This window comes from Vigna umbellata, chromosome 5 (genome assembly GCF_029865625.1).
Source record: "Vigna umbellata cultivar VRB3 chromosome 5, Vumbellata_1.0, whole genome shotgun sequence".
NCBI lineage: Eukaryota > Viridiplantae > Streptophyta > Magnoliopsida > Fabales > Fabaceae > Vigna > Vigna umbellata.
Genome location: NC_142169.1, coordinates 59,733,505 through 59,753,088, shown reverse-complemented (window position 1 = coordinate 59,753,088; position 19,584 = coordinate 59,733,505). Strand labels below are relative to the sequence as shown.

The 19,584-nt window shown below is 27.7% G+C and overlaps 2 protein-coding genes across 2 annotated transcripts; both read right to left on the bottom strand.

Moving 5' to 3' along the window:
- Positions 1-4,819: 4,819 nt before the first annotated feature.
- LOC124824130 (glutathione synthetase, chloroplastic-like) lies at positions 4,820-8,864 on the bottom strand. Its single transcript, XM_088091447.1, has 12 exons — positions 8,746-8,864; positions 8,445-8,614; positions 8,269-8,344; positions 7,978-8,108; positions 7,426-7,548; positions 7,260-7,340; positions 7,009-7,089; positions 6,828-6,897; positions 5,854-5,975; positions 5,301-5,440; positions 5,029-5,221; positions 4,820-4,943 (listed from the first exon to the last, which is right to left on the bottom strand). Exons 1-12 carry the CDS (start codon positions 8,857-8,859, stop codon positions 4,820-4,822), a joined length of 1,425 nt encoding a protein of 474 aa, XP_087947573.1. The 5' UTR covers positions 8,860-8,864.
- Positions 8,865-12,425: 3,561 nt separating this feature from the next.
- On the bottom strand, positions 12,426-18,872 carry LOC124824152 (glutathione synthetase, chloroplastic-like). The gene is made up of 12 exons (XM_088116814.1): positions 18,573-18,872; positions 18,274-18,443; positions 18,057-18,132; positions 17,473-17,603; positions 15,783-15,905; positions 15,592-15,688; positions 15,323-15,414; positions 15,150-15,219; positions 14,299-14,420; positions 13,162-13,301; positions 12,893-13,085; positions 12,426-12,822 (listed from the first exon to the last, which is right to left on the bottom strand). Exons 1-12 carry the CDS (start codon positions 18,870-18,872, stop codon positions 12,699-12,701), a joined length of 1,638 nt encoding a protein of 545 aa, XP_087972940.1. The 3' UTR covers positions 12,426-12,698.
- Between the last annotated feature and the right edge of the window lie 712 nt (positions 18,873-19,584).

Here is a 19,584-nt window from a genome sequence, read left to right as displayed (position 1 = left end):
GGTGTATGCATGATGCATATTGGTGTATGCATGATGCATATTGGTGTATGCATTCTGATTTGGTGTTTGATATATATTGATGCATGCAATGTGGTTTAGTGTGTAACTCATATTTGTTTATGTAATTTGATCTAGTAAAGTGAGTATAGTATGGTTTGGTATCGGGGTATGGTTATTGTATTGAATTGTTAGCTCACCCTTGCTTGTGTGTGCATGTGAATGCGATGATCGTATAATGCGTGATGTTATACGGGAGTAGATGTTATTACAGATGCGATGGCTGACGCTTTTGAACATGCATAAAGGTCGAAAGAGAGATGGGATAGAAGACTTGGGATTGTGATTTTAGTGTTTTAAAAATTTATTTCGATCCTGACTATGTGGACATTTTATTTTCGGAAGAATCGATTGTAATAAATAATGTACTATTTTCTGTCTATGTTGAAGTTTAAAATTTCAAAATTTCTACATTTATTTTTGTACGGAAAATTTTAGTCGATGTAGCGCCAAAAATTCGGGGTGTTACATCTATATTCTTAACTTGATAAATTTTTACAAAATTATTTTTAAACTCCAAATTATTTCAATAAATAAAAGTGAGAGCTAAAGTTTTACTACGAAGATAATAATCAGAAAAAAAACAAAATTTATTTGATATAATAACCGAAAATTTTAATTTTTAATTAGATAAAAAACTTAATTAGAAAATAAAATATCAATCATTTCAAATCAAACCAAAATTCTAAACAACTAAAATAAAAGAAATAAAATGAACAAAGACATGTGCGTGCACACACTGTCAACACTGTGCATGTGTTACATGAATTGAAGAACTCAAAATCTGGTTCATTGAAACAATTTATTCAAAATATAAAAAATATTATATATATATATATATATATATATATAATATATATATATATATATATATATATATATATATATATAGATTTTCGTATTTGTATATCATTTTATTAGTATCTTGTTTGATGGTATGAATATAGAATACAAAATTTTAGTATATTTTATTGTAAATCTAGAAAATTGTTGGGTGATTGATTTATGGGTTGTTTTTTAAATTTTTTTTATGATCCTTAACACCTTTCTCTTTTATTTAGTTGTATTTTCTTCTTGTTTAGTTTAGTTTTTTTATTTGTTTATAATTTTTTTTCTCGTAAAAAGAGAATTCTTTCATTTTCCATTTACATTTATATTAATTTTTTCATTACTGAAATAAAAAAAAGAGTGAAAAAGATAATGACACCAAAATTTTTACATAGAAAATCCTTTCGGTAAAAATCACGACTATAAAAACAGGATTACAAAGTGTTTCTCTTAGTCTTGTAATCTTTCTATGAATATCACTCTTTTAGATAAAAAAAATCTTGGACCTCTCTCTGTCTCTAAAAGAGGAATACAAAAAATTATATAAATGAATGCATCAAAGATAGAAATGATGGTGAAAATTTGTGTATAATTTTGACTTTTATTTATATTCATCATAACAAGTTGTGCATACATATATTATCATTTTCTTTTGAAGTGAAAGATTGATCCAATTTTAAAAGCTTAATCTTGGATTTCTTCTACCGGTTTGTAACGATGAGTATGATTCATTCTACAAAAATTATCACAATCATTTTCATACGATTCATTTGTACATAGACAAGTTGTCACCTCTTGCAAAATAATTTAAAAACGACAACTAATTAATTTGAAATTTAAATACAGTTTTGATATAATTTGGAGGAATAATAAACCCTAAAATGCATACAGAACGTAGTAAGAAAAAGAGTGGAGAAAGGGTTAATCTGGAGAGAGTGGTTTTGGGGAAACGGCGTCGGTAACAATGAAAGCGGACGCCGGGAACGCTCCCTGATCTCTGCATCCATTGATTTAAGCGAATTACATGATACATTCCAAACAAGCAAAAGGAATAGAACACAGATTACAAAAGAAGATGACGGAAGAGTGACCTGAACAGAGTTATCACCAACGACGAGGCTATGAAGAGAGCGATGGTGTGAAGGAGTTGTTGATCCAGACGGTGGTAGTCGAAGAAACTTAACGGCTAATGATTCTGAAATTTTCAGAGTTAAAGAAGGAGGGATCTTCTGTGAGGAATTGTGATCACCGTTCAAATATATAAAACCCAATAAATTAACAACATTATATTTAAATTATATTATATTATTTTATATGCAGTATATATCATAGAAAAGATTTTATCACCAAAGAATATCTCATGCTAATATTATAATTTTTTCCCTGTTATTTTATTGACTTTATAATCTGCTAATTACATATTATTTAAGCATATATATTATTATCAGCATGATTTTTATGATTTTTAGATTCAATAATATAAATGAATATTTTCATTAGATTATCGAATCATGATATATAATAAATATTATTTATTATAAATTATATCATATTATTTTATATGCAGATCATATTATAGAAAAGATTTTATCATGACAAAGGATATCTCATGTTAATATTGTATTATTTTTTTATTTTAAAGTAGCCTATTATTTTTTATCTACTAATTACATAGTACTTAATAATATTACTATCGGTATGATTTTAATGATTTGTAGATCCAAACTAATAATATAAATACATATTTTCGTTACTTATGACAGATTTAATTACAACAAGTCATTAGGCGATGTAACAATATTTAAAGATATTCTCTCTTTTTATATACACATTTTTATATTAATTTTTATTGCATTTTAAAATTAAAAAATCTTATAATAATAGATAAATTGATGAAAAGAAAAAATAAATTATTGAAAAAGGTTGAAATGAGTAAAATTACATATTTATTAAAAACCGAAACAACAAAGCTATGCATATATATTAATTCGACTTAATCTGTGCTTCCTATTTTTTTTTTAATTTAAAAAAAGGAAAATGTAAAAAAATACTTTATATTAGAAAATATAATTTAAATTTTTAATCTATCAAAAAATAAAATAAATGTGGTATTTCTTATATAATAAATATTTTTTGGGTTGTATTAATGAATGTAAAATATAAATTGATAATTATTTTCTTTTACTGTTGAAAAATATTTAAAAGGAATTTTTAAAATATTGAGATATTTCTTTTTTAATACAATAGAAAATAAAATTATAATCTTAAAACAAAAAAATTAATATATGTTTAATCTTTAGTAATTATTTTATTAAAAGAAAAATTATCATTATAATATTCAATTATTCTTGAAAAAGAGTCTTTTATCTTTTAATTTTTGTTTTGTAAATTTAAAATAATTAATTATTTCTTTCAGTTTAATTTGTATATTAACGTTATTTTTTTCTTTAATAGAAGTATGTGACCATAATAACTTTTATTATTATACTAAAAATAAAATATATTAATGTTTATTATATTAAACTTAGTATTTACCTTTAATTATAATATATGAGCTAAGAGTTTGTTATTAGAATAATAATAATAATAATAAATTATTCTCAATATTTTATAAAATTTATTTACACTGAAATTATCTTTTATTATGTTTTTTCTCCTTAAAAAATTAAAATTAATCTAAATATTTTAATTAATTATATTAAATCACTTTACTTGATTATAATATTTTATTTACAAACCAACTCTTTCCTTTTTCTAAGAAAATTGTAAAAAAAAGATTAAAAAAATTATTGCTTTTTTATAATTGTTTTCATCTATATGTCAAGTGGTTGTTGGAGGAAGTGGTTATGGTAAAAAATTTTCATTGTGGTAGCTTTGTTATTTTGATTTTTAATAAATTTGTAATTTTACTTTTGTCAATTTTTTATAAAAACTTTCTTGTTCTCTTCAACAAAATCTCTTCAAAAAAAAAAACGATTAGGAGAAGTGAATTCACATCTGGTTGTAAATTGATAGATAAGAAAAAATCGAAAAATATTACCAACGTATACGATATGTCATCAACTATTTAGAAGACGTCGTAAAAAAACGTAAAAATGAATAATTATAAAGTGTAATATAAAATACTTTTTATTGTAAATATTTCTATTTTAACTATACATACCTGTTGTGTATGTACATGTATATCCACGAAAAAAAAATATTTTTTACATTAATCATTTTGTATAATTAAAATTAGATAAAACATGTGAGAATATGAACTTATTTAAATTTATATCAAATATTGATAATTACAGGTAATGAGATAATATATTAGTAGTTTCACTATTGTTTTGGATGAGGAAATATTTATATAGTAAAATTATACAGGAACTATTTTTGTTGTTGAGTATTTTTAGAAAATTGAGTTTGAACTTGTTTGATTTGAAAATCGATTATGAATTATTATGTATGTTTTTTTTTTTTCAAATTGTTCTTTTGATTTCTTAAAAGGATCCGATAAATATATTTAAAGATATGTAAGAAATGGAGTTTAAGTATTATATATTTTAAGAAGGACAATAGACTTTTCGATTTATAAAATTCATTATAAACGAAATGATTATTTTTTATTTTTTTTTATAATAAATATAAACTTATTTTATTTAGAGTGGTTTAATTTTGAAAAATTTACTATGTAATTTTTACATGAATTTGATTTGATCACATTTTTTTAAATTTTTTTATAGTAACATTTTTCATAATAATAAATGATTGCCGTATAAAATATTCATAATTACGTTAAAACATTTACATAAAAAAATATTGATATGCATTTGTTTAAAATTTAAAACAATAAATATATTGAAATTATAAAGTATGATTTAAATTGTTGAAATAAGAACTATATTATCCTAATTATTAGAAACAATATGTACGTAAATTGTTGGCAGTCTCAAGTCAAGTATAGACTATCTAGCACAGCAAAACCAGCTGCAACACCGCCTTCATCAGATGATGATATTTTTGTACGCATCAGATAGCCACTTTGTTTATTAATGATAACCTTATCCTTATTCCTGCATATATTTCAGTTCATCATGTCAAGTTAATGTAAATTTAAACTCAGAACTGTTATGGTGTGTTGTGGTAAAGCAAATATACCTTAAATAAGTACCAAATATCCCTAGTTCTGAAATGGCGTGATCCTTACTCCAACAACCATTACGCATCAAAACTGTTGCAGAAATAGTAGGAAATATCCTCTGCATAAGGATATAAGCTGCATCTTCTTCAGAACCTGATTTCTGCAACTTTTGAAGGGTCTCCCTCACATCATCACCATAAATATTGTTTCCTGAGAAAGTAATAATCATGTAAGTTTTTTTCAATAAAGTAAGGTAGTAGGTTGAATCAAAGTTTAGGTAGTACAAGACCTCCTCCTTCTCTTTGGGGCTTCATCACAAATAACTCCGGCTTTTCAATTGCTTTTTCAACAATGCTTGACTCATCCAAACTCCATAACCCAGCAAAGCATTTACGCAGTTTAGCAATGTCTTCTTTGTTATCGAGGAACCTGTTCATAGTTTTAATTCAAAGACAAAAACTTAAATTTACACTTATATATTTTTGTTAGAAGTCTCACGTGACTAGAAATAAAACCAATTAGAGTATATAAGTGACGTAAACCTTACTTGTTTTGTGGGATTGTGTTAGATATAAATTCACTTGTTAACATCATAATCAGGTTATAACCTATATCCTAACGATATTTATTATTTGTTTGTTCGATATATTGTTTGATCCGATAAAATTCATTTCTTAACAATTTCAATATCAACAACTTCTAGCTAGTCTAATTCTTCTATTGAAACATTTCTGTGTGATCAAGCTCTTGAAAACTTATGGATGTTAAACAGATCCTTTAAGTATAATGTGATTTTACATGATAACTTGAAATTGTTGACCATACAATTACAGAAGATATACCTCTCAAGAACACCAGGCTTTGCAAGTTCCTGTTGAATCTTTTTGGTGCCAACCAGATGATAGGATATAGAAGGGCATTTGATAGCAGAAGATTTTTCCATGAGTAGCCTAGCTTTCCATTCCTGCATTTCAGCAACATATACCAAAACCATAACATCTCAAAGTCAGGATGGAAGGCTCACTAATATTACAAGATATGTATCACAGAATATAATCCATAGAATTGAAAGAAGCCAGCAAGCTTTTACATAACAGATATTACTTTTATTTTGTTATAATTAAAAAACATATTTTATTAAAAGAGCTTTCACACTAACAATTTTAAAATAGTATTTTTTTTTTCAGCTTATTTTTACTTTTTCTATTTTAAAAAAGTTTTAATAAACTTTAAAAATATATTACCAGTGTTTCTTCTGTAAAAAGAATTGAGAAAGAATATTTGAATAACAATTTACTGAAGAAAAAAAAAAGAGATTTTTTTATAAGTTAAACTTAGTTTATATTTAAATTAAAAAGTCATTTTTTTAAAAAATTAATATAACAATTTTTCTAATAATTAATTTGGATATAAATTAATTTTAGTTTATGACGTGAAGTATTCATACAGTCTCAAATGATGGACTTTGGAGACAACAATTACCAATGTAGAAAGAAAAATTCCTATGTTTTCTATAAGAAGTTGATATTATTTATCATTTTCGAAAAGAATTTAATATTTGTAGGGATCAACCTTCCTGATACCTTAAAAATGAAGTTTAAGAAAGAGTGCTATTATTTTTTATTTTTTTCACACATTTTACATTCATTGCTATATTCTTTAATTTTTCTATAATAGTTTTTATAAATATAAAAATTAATTTTTTAAAAACCAAAATATTCTTAAAATAAATTGTCAACAGACGTAAATAGTGTAAAAAACATTTTCTTTAAAAAAATAGAAAACGATAGAGATGTTTGCAAAGTGAAAAGCTTACAGATTCTGAAGGATAGTCAGCTGGTGTATAGCCAGCACGAAAATAAATTACTGAAATTTGCTGTCCATTCCTGCAAAAATTATATATATATTTTTCACAATTAATCAGAAATATAATTTAATAAAAACACAATAACTGAATATGCAGTTTTTATTTTAATGGCCGAAGGTTAATCACATACACAGAAAGAGTTCCATCTGGTAAAATTTCGCCTTCTTCATCAACTTCTCCCAATGTTTTCCTTATACTTGTAATATTGTGTGTGTTATAAAGCTAAGGATACTCACAACAAAAATATGCACTTTACTATAAAAACTACAATAGTTTTTTCTTTTAAAAAATATAAACTTAAAACAATAAATTTATTCCTTTTCTTAACGTTGAACTTAACATGCTTATTTTTTTACCCTATAACCATTAAGAAAAGGATATTTTTCTCTGAGAAGTGCAGAAACAAAATGCTGATCGTACATGTTTCGTTCTTCAGCTTGAACAATAATCATAATCACAGCCCTGCATACAAAGAAAACATAAGGAATCAAAAGCACCATAAAAATTTCAAAGAGAAAGTTAAAGGATTTCTTTCCCCTTAACTGACCTGGGATTATTGTATTCACTCCAAGCTTTAGCTAAAGCCTCTGCATTTTGATTAACAGCATCGTTTGCAGCAATACTTTTGGAATCAAGTCCAAACAATTTTCCATGGCGCCAAACTATGTATCTATAAATTGATCAACTATAATAAACATATTTCCTCGACATCAAAATTTCATTACAACGAAAATACATTACACTTATAAGTGCGTATATCATCATTTTAAACATATTTATTGATAATAGCACAGCATATAATATATATATATATATATATATATATATATATATATATATATATATAGATATACATATTTGTATATCATTATACTGGTATCAATGTATCAATACTTAAATTGGTTATTATTCACACATTTTCAAATAAAATTTTCATATAAACAAGTATTTTGAAAAATTAATCGAGTCATAATTTTGTTTAAATTTAGTATAAAATATTTCATCCATAAATTAATATAGGATGAATTATTTAAGTTAAGACTTCTCAAAACATTAGGTGGTATCATTGTATATATGTATAGTTCAGAGTAACGTTTACCTATGAAGATCTGTGACAAGGTTACTAAGGCCGGCAAATGAAGAGGCAATAGTGTTGAGTTCTATTTGCAGAAGTGAATTACTCTTTTCATCAAGCATATAATCTGAGCGATGTAACCCCAATCGTATTTCCTACAAATTTTTGGCATAGCACACAAATAAAAATACCATTTATCAATAAAATTGTAATAAATATATTAAAAAAAAGTGTATTTTAAACTTAATTTAATTTCGTAAATTCGTAAAATCGATTAGTAAAATAAGATTATATGAAATTATAAATAACGGTTACCTCTTTTTTGTTAATATGTAGCATGGTGGAATGAATGTCCAAAAGTTTAGAGGTGAATTCATCCGCTTCTTTAGTTCTGCGTTTTGAAAGATGCACAAAAATATATGAACACACGAAATAATAACAGTGAAATGTATGCAGAACGTAGCAAGAAAAAGAGTGGAAGAAGGGCTAACCTGGAGAGAGAGTGTTGGAGAAAGGATGCATCCAAGCTAACACGATCAACGAGTTCATTGAATATCGGAGCCAATTCGGAGGCTTGTCTCCACTGGTTTTGGGGAAACGGCGTCGGTAACAATGCAATCGGAGCATGCACCAATCCTACGCCGGGAACGCTCCCTGATCTCTGCATCCATTGATTTTAAATTAATAAAAAAAAAACTTAAGATCTGTTTTTACCTTAAGCCAATTACACGATACCTTCTAAACAAACAAAGGAATTAAACAAATTACAAAAGAAAATGACGGAAGAGTGACCTGAACAGACTTATCACCGACGACGAGGCCATGGAGAGAGCTCCAAACGAGAGCGTCATAAGCGATGGTGTGAAGAAGTTGTTGATCGAGACGGTGGTAGTCGAAGAGACTCATAACGGCTAATGATTCTGCGAAGGAGTAATCTTCTGTAAAGAATTGTGATCACCACTCCCGCGTCCACTGCAAAGGGAAAATAAGAAATTAAGAGAAATATATATAAATTATATTATATTATTTTATATGCAGTATACATCATAGAAAAGATTTTATCGAGAAAGAATATTTCATGCTAATATTAAGTTTTCTTTCCTATTATTTTATTGACTTTTTAATCTACTAATTACATAGTATTTAAGAATATTATTATCAGCATGATTTTTATGATTTGTAGATACGATAATATAAGTACATATTTTCATTAGATTATCGAATCATGATATATGTTAAATATTATTTATCATAAATTATATCGCATTATTTTATATGCAGAATATTTTATTTTATATGCAAAAAATATTATAAAAAATATTTTAGCATTGCAATTATTGTATTAATTTTTTATTTTTAGAAAGTAGCCTATTATTTTATTGACTTTTTAATCTACTGATTACATGGTACTTGAGAATGTTATTATCGGTATGATTTTAATGATTTGTAGATCAAAACTTATAATATAAATACATATTTTCGTTACTGTAATTACAACAAGTCATTAGTGATGTAACAATATCTAATGATATTCTCCTTTTCTATATTCACATTTTTATTTTATTTTTTATTGTATTTTAAAGTAAAAAAACCTTGTAATAATAGATAAATGGTGCAGGTTTAATATTTCTATTTTACTTTCTTAAAATATAACGAAGTTTTTTTTTCAATGGTAATTTATAATACAATTAAATGTTTTTATTCAATTTAATTTTCAATTTAGATATGCATTTTAATTCATATTTATATTTAAACTAAAAAATATGGTAAAATAAAATGTTACAAGAAAATAGGAATAAAAATAAATTAAAGAATACAGACTACACAAAAATATTATTGGCTCCTTTACTACAAAATAAGATAAAGGATATTATAATATAAATATTCTATTTTATGTATAATTATAAGTATTTTTTATTGTAATATATCATATACTCACGAATCATTTTTTCCTTCACAAATCAATATCATTAATTTTTTTACAAGAATCCTATTTTTAAAGTAAAAATTAATAATTATAATGTGTAATATAAAATACTTTTTATTATTAATATTTGTCTTTTAAGTATACATTTTGGTTGTATATATGCATTTATATTCAATAAAAAAAATATTTTTTAAATAATCATTTTGTATAATTAAAACTAGATAGAACATATGGGAATATAAACTTATTTAAAGATTAAAAAAATATCAAATATTGATAAATAAGGTTATATGCATTAATATATTAGTATTGTCTGCTTATAAGTTTGAGTTTTTAAGGTCAAGGCTTGGTGGAATTAGTTATTTTGTTTCTTATGTTTTATAATGGTGCGCTGGTTTTTTTCAAGCTTTAAATATTATAATATTTTTCATTAATAAATAAACTTTGTTTTTGTTTCAACAATGTTTTTCTTTTTGTACTTTACGTCATTTTTCTGTAAGACTCTAATAAACTATTTGTTTATTAAAAAAATCATGACAAACAGTTAGATTATGAATTCATGATAATATATAATAATAAAATTAAAATTTTTGTTTACTTACCACATATTTTAATTACAATAAGCCATTAGATAACTTAACAATATCTAAAAATATTTTCTATACTTATTATGAAAAAAAAAATCTAAACAAATTTATGAAAGTAAAATATTAAATCACTTGTATAATTATTTATTAATAAAAGCTAAATTATCTCACTTATTAACACAACAATTTTTTTAAAGAAAAATATGAAAAACTTTGAACGTCACAAGCATACAAAAATACAAAATAACATTATTTATCTAAGACTCTAAGAAACTATTCCTTAATAAAAAAACAAATAGTTAAATTATTATTCACAATACATAATATGTAATAGTAAAATTAAAATGATTATTTACATACCACATTTTTAATTACAATAAGCCCCTAGGTGAGATAAGAATATCAAAAACAATAGTTTACACACATATTTATTTTAATTTTATTCTACTCTAAAATTAGAAAACCTAATAATAAAGGATACATATTTAATATTTCTATTTTACTCTTAATTATTATATTTTTCTTAAAATATAATAAAGACACGAAGTATATTTTCTTACCGCTAATTTATAATACAATTACATGTTTTTTTCAAGTTAATTTTCAATATTATATGCCTTTTAATTCATATTCATATATAAACTAAAAAATATCGTAATATAAAATGTTACATGAATATAGAAATAAAAATGAATTAGAGAAACTACATACTACAAAATATATTATTGATTCCTTTACAACAAAATATGATCAAGATGTTATAATATAAATATCATATTTTATGTATAATTGTAAATATATTTTTATTGCGATATATCAGATACTCACGATTTTTTTTTTCGTTCACAAATCAATGTTACTAATTTTTTTACAACCTATCATATTTTTAAAGTAAAAATTAATAATTATAAAATGTAATATAAAATACTTTTTATTATTTGTATTTCTATTTTAGCTATACATATTTGTTGTATATGTACATGTATATTCACGAAAAAAATATTTTTTACAGTAATCATTTTGTATGATTAAAATTAGATAAAACATGAAAGAATATAAACTTATTTAAATTTATGTAATAATACATTAGTAGTTTCACTATTTTCTATTGTTTTGGATGCAGAAATATTTATATGGTAAAATTATGGGAATTATTGTTGAGTATTTTTAGAAAATTTACTTTAAACTTGTTTGGTTTGAAAAATGATTATGAATTATTATGTAATTTTTTAAAAAGAAAATTGTTCTTTGAATTTTTTTATAGAGATAAGATAAACATATTTAAAGATATGTAAGAAATGGAGTTTAAGTATTATTCTAGGACAATTGACTTTTTGATTTATAAAATTCATTACAAATGAAATGATTGCTTCTTCTTTTTATAATAGACATAAACTTCTTTTATTTAGGGTGGTTTAATTTTGAAAATTTTATTATGTATTTTTTACCAAAATTTGATTTGATCTCATTTATTTATTATTATTTTAATAATGTTTTTCATATGATAACAAATAATTGGTGTATAAAATATTCATAATTATGTTAAAATATTTATAAACATTTACATAAAAAAAATATTGATATGCACTTTTTAAAATTTAAAACACTTTTAAAATATATTGAAATTATAAAGTATGCTTTCAATTGTTAGAATAAGAACTATTGTCCTAATTATTATAGACAAAATAAGAGATTCAAACTCTCATTTCAACCTTTGGAGAGAATTTGTATGACTAGCCAATAAAGAAAAAATGGTTTAGACAAGCCAATCGTTTCTATAACGGCTGAATTCGTCTGATTTGATTTTAAAAAAAAATCGCATGCACTAATGTATATAATTCTTAAATATACAAAAAATTAATCAATAAAAAATACTTTTTCTAAACAAAAAATCTGTAATTTCATAATTTTTTATAATATATAACATGGTGACAACTTCAAACTTTTTGTTTTTAAGAATCTCGTCATTGACTAATTTCAAAACAAGCCAATTAAACAAATACCTGACTTGTTAGCATGCCCTAGTTACTATTTAATGGATTTGATCATGTTGATGTTCCTTCTTCCTAGGAGCCGCTTCTTTAAGAATACAAGCTCTATCCTCGTTTGAAAGTGGACCTTGTTGGTAAAATATGAAAAAGTCGGGTTATAGAAAAAACATTATGTAAACCATGCATTGATGTAATGTTTTGAATTACCCTGATAATTTCAGGTATATAGTGTTGGCTCCTTCAGGTCAGGTATAGACTATCTAACACTGCAAAACCGGCTGCAACCCCACCTTCATCAGATGATGATATTTTTGTACGCACCAAATAACCGCTTTGTTTGTTCATGATAACCCTATTCTTATTTCTGCAATTTCATATTCAAGTGTTACACAAATTTAAAGTAACCATGACAGAAATGTGGCCAAGTAATGTACCTTAAATAAGTACCGAACACACCAAGTTCTGAAACTACACGATCTTTATGCCAACAACCATTACGCATCAAAATTGCTGCAGAAACAGATGGAAATATCCTCTGCATAAGGATGTAAGCTCCATCTTCTTGAGAACCTGCTTGCTGCAATTTTAGGAGGGTTTCCCTCACATCATCACCGTAAATATTGTTTCCTGAAAAGTAGGTATAGTTCGTTAGATACGTTTCTTCCACTTAGTAGGCTGAATCAAAGTTTAGGTGGTATAAGACCTCCTCCTTCTCTTTGGGGTTTCATCACAAATAACTCCGGCTTTTCAATTGCTTTTCTAACAATGTTAGGGTCATCCAAACACCACAACCCAGCAAAGCTTTTACGCAGTTTGGCAATGTCATCTTTGCTTTCAAGGAACCTGCTTAACTCAAGGTTTAGTCATAGAACCGCTTATTTTCTAAAATAAAATTAGGGCGGGGGGAGGCTTGGATTATTTATTATAATCAGAACGCCTTTAGCATATATAATAAAATTCGATTTCCCTAAACAAAAAATATGAAGTATGAGTGTAAGACGAATTATCATCCATATAATTTATTTCCTTCTTGAACTGAAGAAGTACAGTAGAAAAAGACAATAAAAGTCCAAGAATAGTGGATAGGAAATCTTCCATAAAAAGTAAAAAATGAAGCGTGAAAGCGAAAGCCAGAACCAACAAGGCACATTAATTCAAACCTCCTCATTCTAGTTTCTTAGTTTCCGCAGAAACCAATCAATCCCTCAGATCAACATCTAATCTTTCCTGCAGCCACTATAAAAGAATTTTTTTTGAATTTACATCTCTACCATTAGTGCACTGAATCCAGAAGACTTCTTCCAATTGACTAGTCTACTCTCTTCTCTTTTCGTCAAAACCTTCTAGAAGTAAGATCTGCTCTGTAGAAAACATGAGCTTTTGATAGCAAGATCCCTCCAGCCTATGCACTAATATTTTCATTAAAAAGCCTCACATTCCCAAACCTTCAAACTATTCACTCAAGAAACTTTATTATGATTCAAAACTTAGAAGAATCCAAAGATAATCGTTAATCATACCTCCTTGCCATCATTGACTAACAATGATTGCAACAGCATCGTGAACGATGCCCCTGGATCATATATTACTTTTTAAATTTACTTTACCGGACATTTAAAACAAAAACCTATCGTTCCTAGAGGATACAAGATATCGTGACCAACCAACTAAGAAATGTATGGACGGGAAGGCAGATCCTGAAGGATAATCCCATTTTACATGATAACTCTCAATTGTTCAATCGCACATTCTTTTAAACACAGTGTCGATGAATTGATCAACTGCTTTCAATGCATAAAGGATGAAATTAGCTTGGAAGATATGAAGAATTAGAAGATACCTCTCAAGCACACCAGGCTTTGCAAGTTCCTGCTGAATCTTTTTGGTGCCAGCCAAATGATAGGATATGGAAGGACATTTGATGGCAGAAGATTGTTCCATCAGTAACCTAGCTCTCCATTCCTACATATATTGAGCATCCCAAGCCATGATTTTGCAAGATAATACAATCGTGTAACAAGGAGCAATATTATGGTAAAAGATAATTCATGTAATCGAAATTAAGTGGAGAAGAAGAAATGTAAATCAGATTGTTATTTTTGTGGGATTCAGCCAATTTGTAAACAAGGCACTAAAGTATTGAAATCGTTCAGCCCCCAACTACCCCATTAGATGAATTATTTGTGGCAAATTGCAGTAACTGCAAATCCCAATGTAAATATAGTAAGAGCATATCACAAAGGAGTAGTTAATTGGGCAAGTGAAATGAATGGAAAGCAATGGATGACATTCAGACAAAGCATAAACCAAAAATGAGACAAATCCCCAAGAAATAGTAACCTTGGGGAAGAATTCCTCATTGTATTAATTGGGCCAATAAATAGGTGCCTAAATAATTCAGGAAAAATGTAATCCTCTCAGCTCTCTCCGCCAGCTTTACTTCACTTGACATGCAACTCCTTTTATCATGTGAATCTTAAAAGAAGTTTAGTAGCCTAAAGAATAATTGAATTATTGACTATACAGTACAATTTGCTAACAGTAGTGAGCGAGAGCCACTGCTTATGCCACATAGGTCATATCTCAATGTTTAAATAAAGAAGTTACGTAATAGAAACCAAAACAGATGTTTCTACCATAGAAAAAACACGGTTCTTATGAACAGAAAAATGGTGATTTCAAACCACTCACTGATTCTGAAGGATAGTCATCTGGTGTATAGCCAGCCCGGAAATAAATGACTGAAATAGCTTGTCCATTCCTGCAAGTTCCAAGAAATTATCGTCCTCAACAATTAGAACCTTAACATGATTAAATCACTAAAATATGGCTGAAAGTTTTATTTATGGCTAAATGTTACATACACTGAAAGTGTTCCATCGGGAAGAATTTCTCCTTCTTGATCAACTTCTGCTAACGTCTTTCGTATAGTTGAAATATTATGCGTGCTAATTAGCTAAGGACAGTAACAACGAAATAGTATGTACTAAGTATAGAAACTTCTAGTGGTTTTCTTTACGAAACTGATGAAAGCATCCTCGATATCACATGTAATTATACAAATAAAAGAGACTGCCCTGCTATATGGGAATAAAACGAACGTGTTTCCTTTTGTATTGTAATTAAATACAACTCTAAGCAAAGGATATTTTTCTCTAAGAACAGCAGAAAGAAAATGCTGGTCGTACATGTTCCGTTCTTCAGCCTGAACCACAATCATGATCACCGCCCTGGACGGAAACGTCAAAAAATATATTAAGGAACCGAAACCAGCAGCAGAAGAGCTAGAGAAAGTTAAAGGAAATTTTTTTTCTCTGAACTGACCTCGGGTTGTTATACTCACTCCAAGCTTTAGCTAAGGCCTCTGCATACTGATTGACGGCATTGTTGGCAGGGATGCTTTTGGAATCTAGTCCAAGCAAATTTCCATGGCGAGAAAGTATGTATCTAGAAAATGACCAACTAATATAAAGATATTTCTACAAATGAATAATTCTTTATAACGAAAATATATTTCCACCAGAGTTCTTATAAGTAATTACAATCATAGTATTAATCCGGTATAAAAACACAAAGTGAAAACCCCCAAAAGTGCTATTGCATAACAGAAGTAGCTATATAAAGGATCATATAGGTACAAGATAAATAATTTATACTACACATAAAAAGTAGTTAAAAAAATTAGCAAAAACTGAATACTTTCATAATTAACTTGTAAAAGTTTCATCCTAAGACAAAATCACTATCAATATCAGTCCTATGGCAATTAACAATGTGAGAGCAATGAAAACACGAGTATAAAGATTAAAAAGAATGATGGAATTTAGAGATAGAGACTACCATCGGAAAATAAGTGGATTCTGAGAAACTATAAAGTCAACACAAAAAGGAAAAGGACTTCGTAACACGTTGAGTCTCTATGTTGCAATTTTAGTTTTTTATGTATTTCTTAGACAATTAATTCTCCCTTATTTTAAAACTAAAAAGATTTTCTCAATCCTTTGATTTTCTTCTAATTAAAATTATCAAACATCACATCCTACTGAAAGAATTTGCAAATTGAATCACTTAAATTTGTTCTAATTCTTTTACTCAACTCGTCAACCATAATACCAAATTATACCATAAATTTTTTCTTATTCAAACCCTCATCTTTTTATATACTATAAAATCCTTCGAATTTATCAAAATTGTATTAAATTAGGCACTCCCTACTCTTTACAATTATATTATTTCTTAAAACCTAAAACATTTGACAAAAAAAATAAGACTTCGAGGATTTTACGTGGAAGAAAATCATTAAAGGCCCATATTTACTTTATTTGAAGCAAATGAAGAACATTAAAAGAGAAAAAACTTAATGTGATCGCCTGTAATTTAAACTAAGGACACCAAAGTTTCAATTAAGTTAAATAGAAAAGGAACATAGAAAAGACCTATGGGTTTACAATGAACAGATTCAACAACGAGCTGCATAGGTGAACGGGTCAGCCAAGGACATTACTGAACAGTGGTCAGAGGGTGGACGACAATGCTTTTCTTTGGTGAGAAGAAGGATGCATAAAAATGCGTGAGAAACAGTAAATGAAATCCCACCTATTTTTCTAATTATTTTTTCACATTGCTTTTCTCCTCCTATTAGTATTTTCATCCTCCCCATCCTTCCCCGAAATCTCAACCAAACACCACTCGAGTTCAAAACAAAAGATGGGCATTTTTCTCTAATGATTGGCAAAATCTCTCAAACCTTAATGTTTCCTGATACCAAAAACACACAAGAATGTCCTAAAAGAATGAGGTTCGAAAACTCATAATTTAGGGGAATACATATGATTTGTACAGTGCTATCCCTGTTCACCCGCGGTGGCTTCCAATATTCCACACAACATATAAACATAAGTAACAGCATTGAGAGTTCGGTATTTAACTTAAGCAAACCCATGTATAGCTGCAATGAAACAATTAAGTGCTTCAAGATGATAGCATAGTATGTGTAATTTGCAGCAATACTTACCTATGAAGTTCAGTCACAAGATTACTCAGACCGGCAAATGAAGAGGCAATAGTGTTCAGTTCTATTTGCAAAAGTGATTTAGTCTTTTCATCAAGCATATAATCTGAACGATGTAACCCCAATCGAATTTCCTATTAAAATTTTGGCGGAGAAAAATTCATCAACAAATCCGTTTGACTCACTTCATCAAGAAAAGTAAAGATGAGGTGGAAAAGATTATTATGGCCATGTTTAGATAATTTTTTTCTTAAACACTTGAAGAAAAAAATAAAAAGTGAAATGAACAAAAATTCTGTTATATATTAAAATCAGTTTATCCACTTCACCTTTTAGAAAATCACAGGACAGAAGATGTAGAAAAATATTTGATTTAGTTTTTCCTTTATAAATTTATCCAAATAAGAAATATAAGATTTCTATTTTCTATATACCAACGTTAAACTTACAGTGACGCTCTAATTTCTGAACAATCTAATTCCTATCTCTCCGAATGAAAGAATATGAGCACAAAATGAGTTCTTTTGAAAGATATTTAAAACAAAAACAAAATAAAAAAGAAACACTGATCATTCAGACACAATTACCTCTTTCTTGTCAATCTGTAGCATCTTGGAATGAATATCCAGAAGTCTTGAAGTGAACTCATCCGCTTTCTTAGTTCTGCATTGAGAAACAGAAAAAGAATCTCAACACACATACCCTACTACGCTGTACCAAAACTCAAGTAGCGGTGCCACTTGCATGCATGCACAAGATATCTAACAAGAGACGATAGCACCGCAGAATTTGCAAGTATGTAACCCGGAGAGAGACTGTTGGAGAAACGTTGCATCCAAGCTGATCCGATCAACGAGTTCATTGAAAATAGGAGCCAACTCAATCGCCTCGCTCCAGTGGTTTTCCGGAAATGGCGTGGGTAACAAGGCAACCGGAGCATGCACCAATCCCACGCCAGGAACGCTTCCCGAATTCTGCAATCAAATTCAAATCGAAGAATTCGTAATGGCGACCGTTACAAAGAACATTAGACGCCAATTTAGGGTGTGATAGTTAACGAAACGTAACGCAGTGAATTAAAAGAAAAAAATGTTGAGATTGACCTGAACGGATTTATCGGCAACGAGGAGGCCGTGGAGAGAGCTCCAAACGAGGGCGTCGTAAGCGAGGGTGCGGAGAAGTTGTTGATCGAGGCAGTGGTAATCGAAAAGAGGAGAGTGTTGGAGTGGAGTTAGAATGAGAGGTTCAGGGGGAGACATGACGAGGTTGGGGGAAGAGGAGACGAAAGGGACCGATGGAGAGTGGCGGCGGACGGCGGAGAGAACGGGGAAGGTGGTGGATTTGGAAGCAGAGAAGAAGGGTATAGTCTCCCAACATGCAACGCAACCAATGCCTGCGCTCATTTTCGCCTTTTTCACTCTCGTTCGTGGGTACAAACAATGAAATAATAAAAAAACAATAAATAGTTTCTGATTTTTCCTTAAAAAATAAATATTTTTAGAAACTGAAATAGCAGTAAGTAACGACTATTTTTCTTTTATTTATTTATTACTAAAAGAGAGAGTTGACTTTTGACTCTCCCTAATTAGTATAGTTCTAAGGTGACACCTTTTGGAGAATAGGAATCTGTGCGAGCATTTTCTTTTCCAATTTGTTCTTTTTCGAGTCCCTTTCAGTGGGCCATGGCTCGTAAATGGTTTTTTTTTTTTCACGTATGTTTTTTCTGGTTATGTGAACTCTAAAAAACTGAATTTAGTTTAAATTTAAAGATGTTTTCTTATTCATGAAACATAGTCATATTTTATTTTTGGTTGTTATAATTTTTTTTCTTACTTCTTATTTTATTTTAGACTCTCCAAAATATTTGTATTTTGTGTTTTGTCCTTACTATACATGGATTACTTGTATATTCTATTTATTGATTTTTTTCTTCAAAATGAAATGAATATTATAAAACCTAAATAAATAAATATTTTACAGACTGAAAAAATAACAATAACCAAAATTAGAAAAAAAAATACAGGATAAGAAGCAAAAGACAACTAATTTTTGAAAACTAAAAATAAAATTACTCAATTGACCCAGTTTATAAAAATATTAAAAAATGACAAGCGA

Coding starts and splice junctions, on each gene's coding strand:
- LOC124824130 (XM_088091447.1), bottom strand. CDS start 8,859: ATGAGTCTCTTCGACTACCACCGTCTCGATCAACAACTTCTTCACACC. Junction 8,615..8,745: donor TCGGTGATAAGTCTGTTCAG/GTCACTCTTCCG, acceptor CAATGGATGCAG/AGATCAGGGAGCGTTCCCGG. Junction 7,341..7,425: donor AGTGAATACAATAATCCCAG/GTCAGTTAAGGG, acceptor CTTTGTATGCAG/GGCTGTGATTATGATTATTG.
- LOC124824152 (XM_088116814.1), bottom strand. CDS start 18,872: ATGAGCGCAGGCATTGGTTGCGTTGCATGTTGGGAGACTATACCCTTC. Junction 13,302..14,298: donor AAGCCTGGTGTGCTTGAGAG/GTATCTTCTAAT, acceptor TGAGTTAAGCAG/GTTCCTTGAAAGCAAAGATG. Junction 12,823..12,892: donor GTGTTCGGTACTTATTTAAG/GTACATTACTTG, acceptor ATGAAATTGCAG/AAATAAGAATAGGGTTATCA.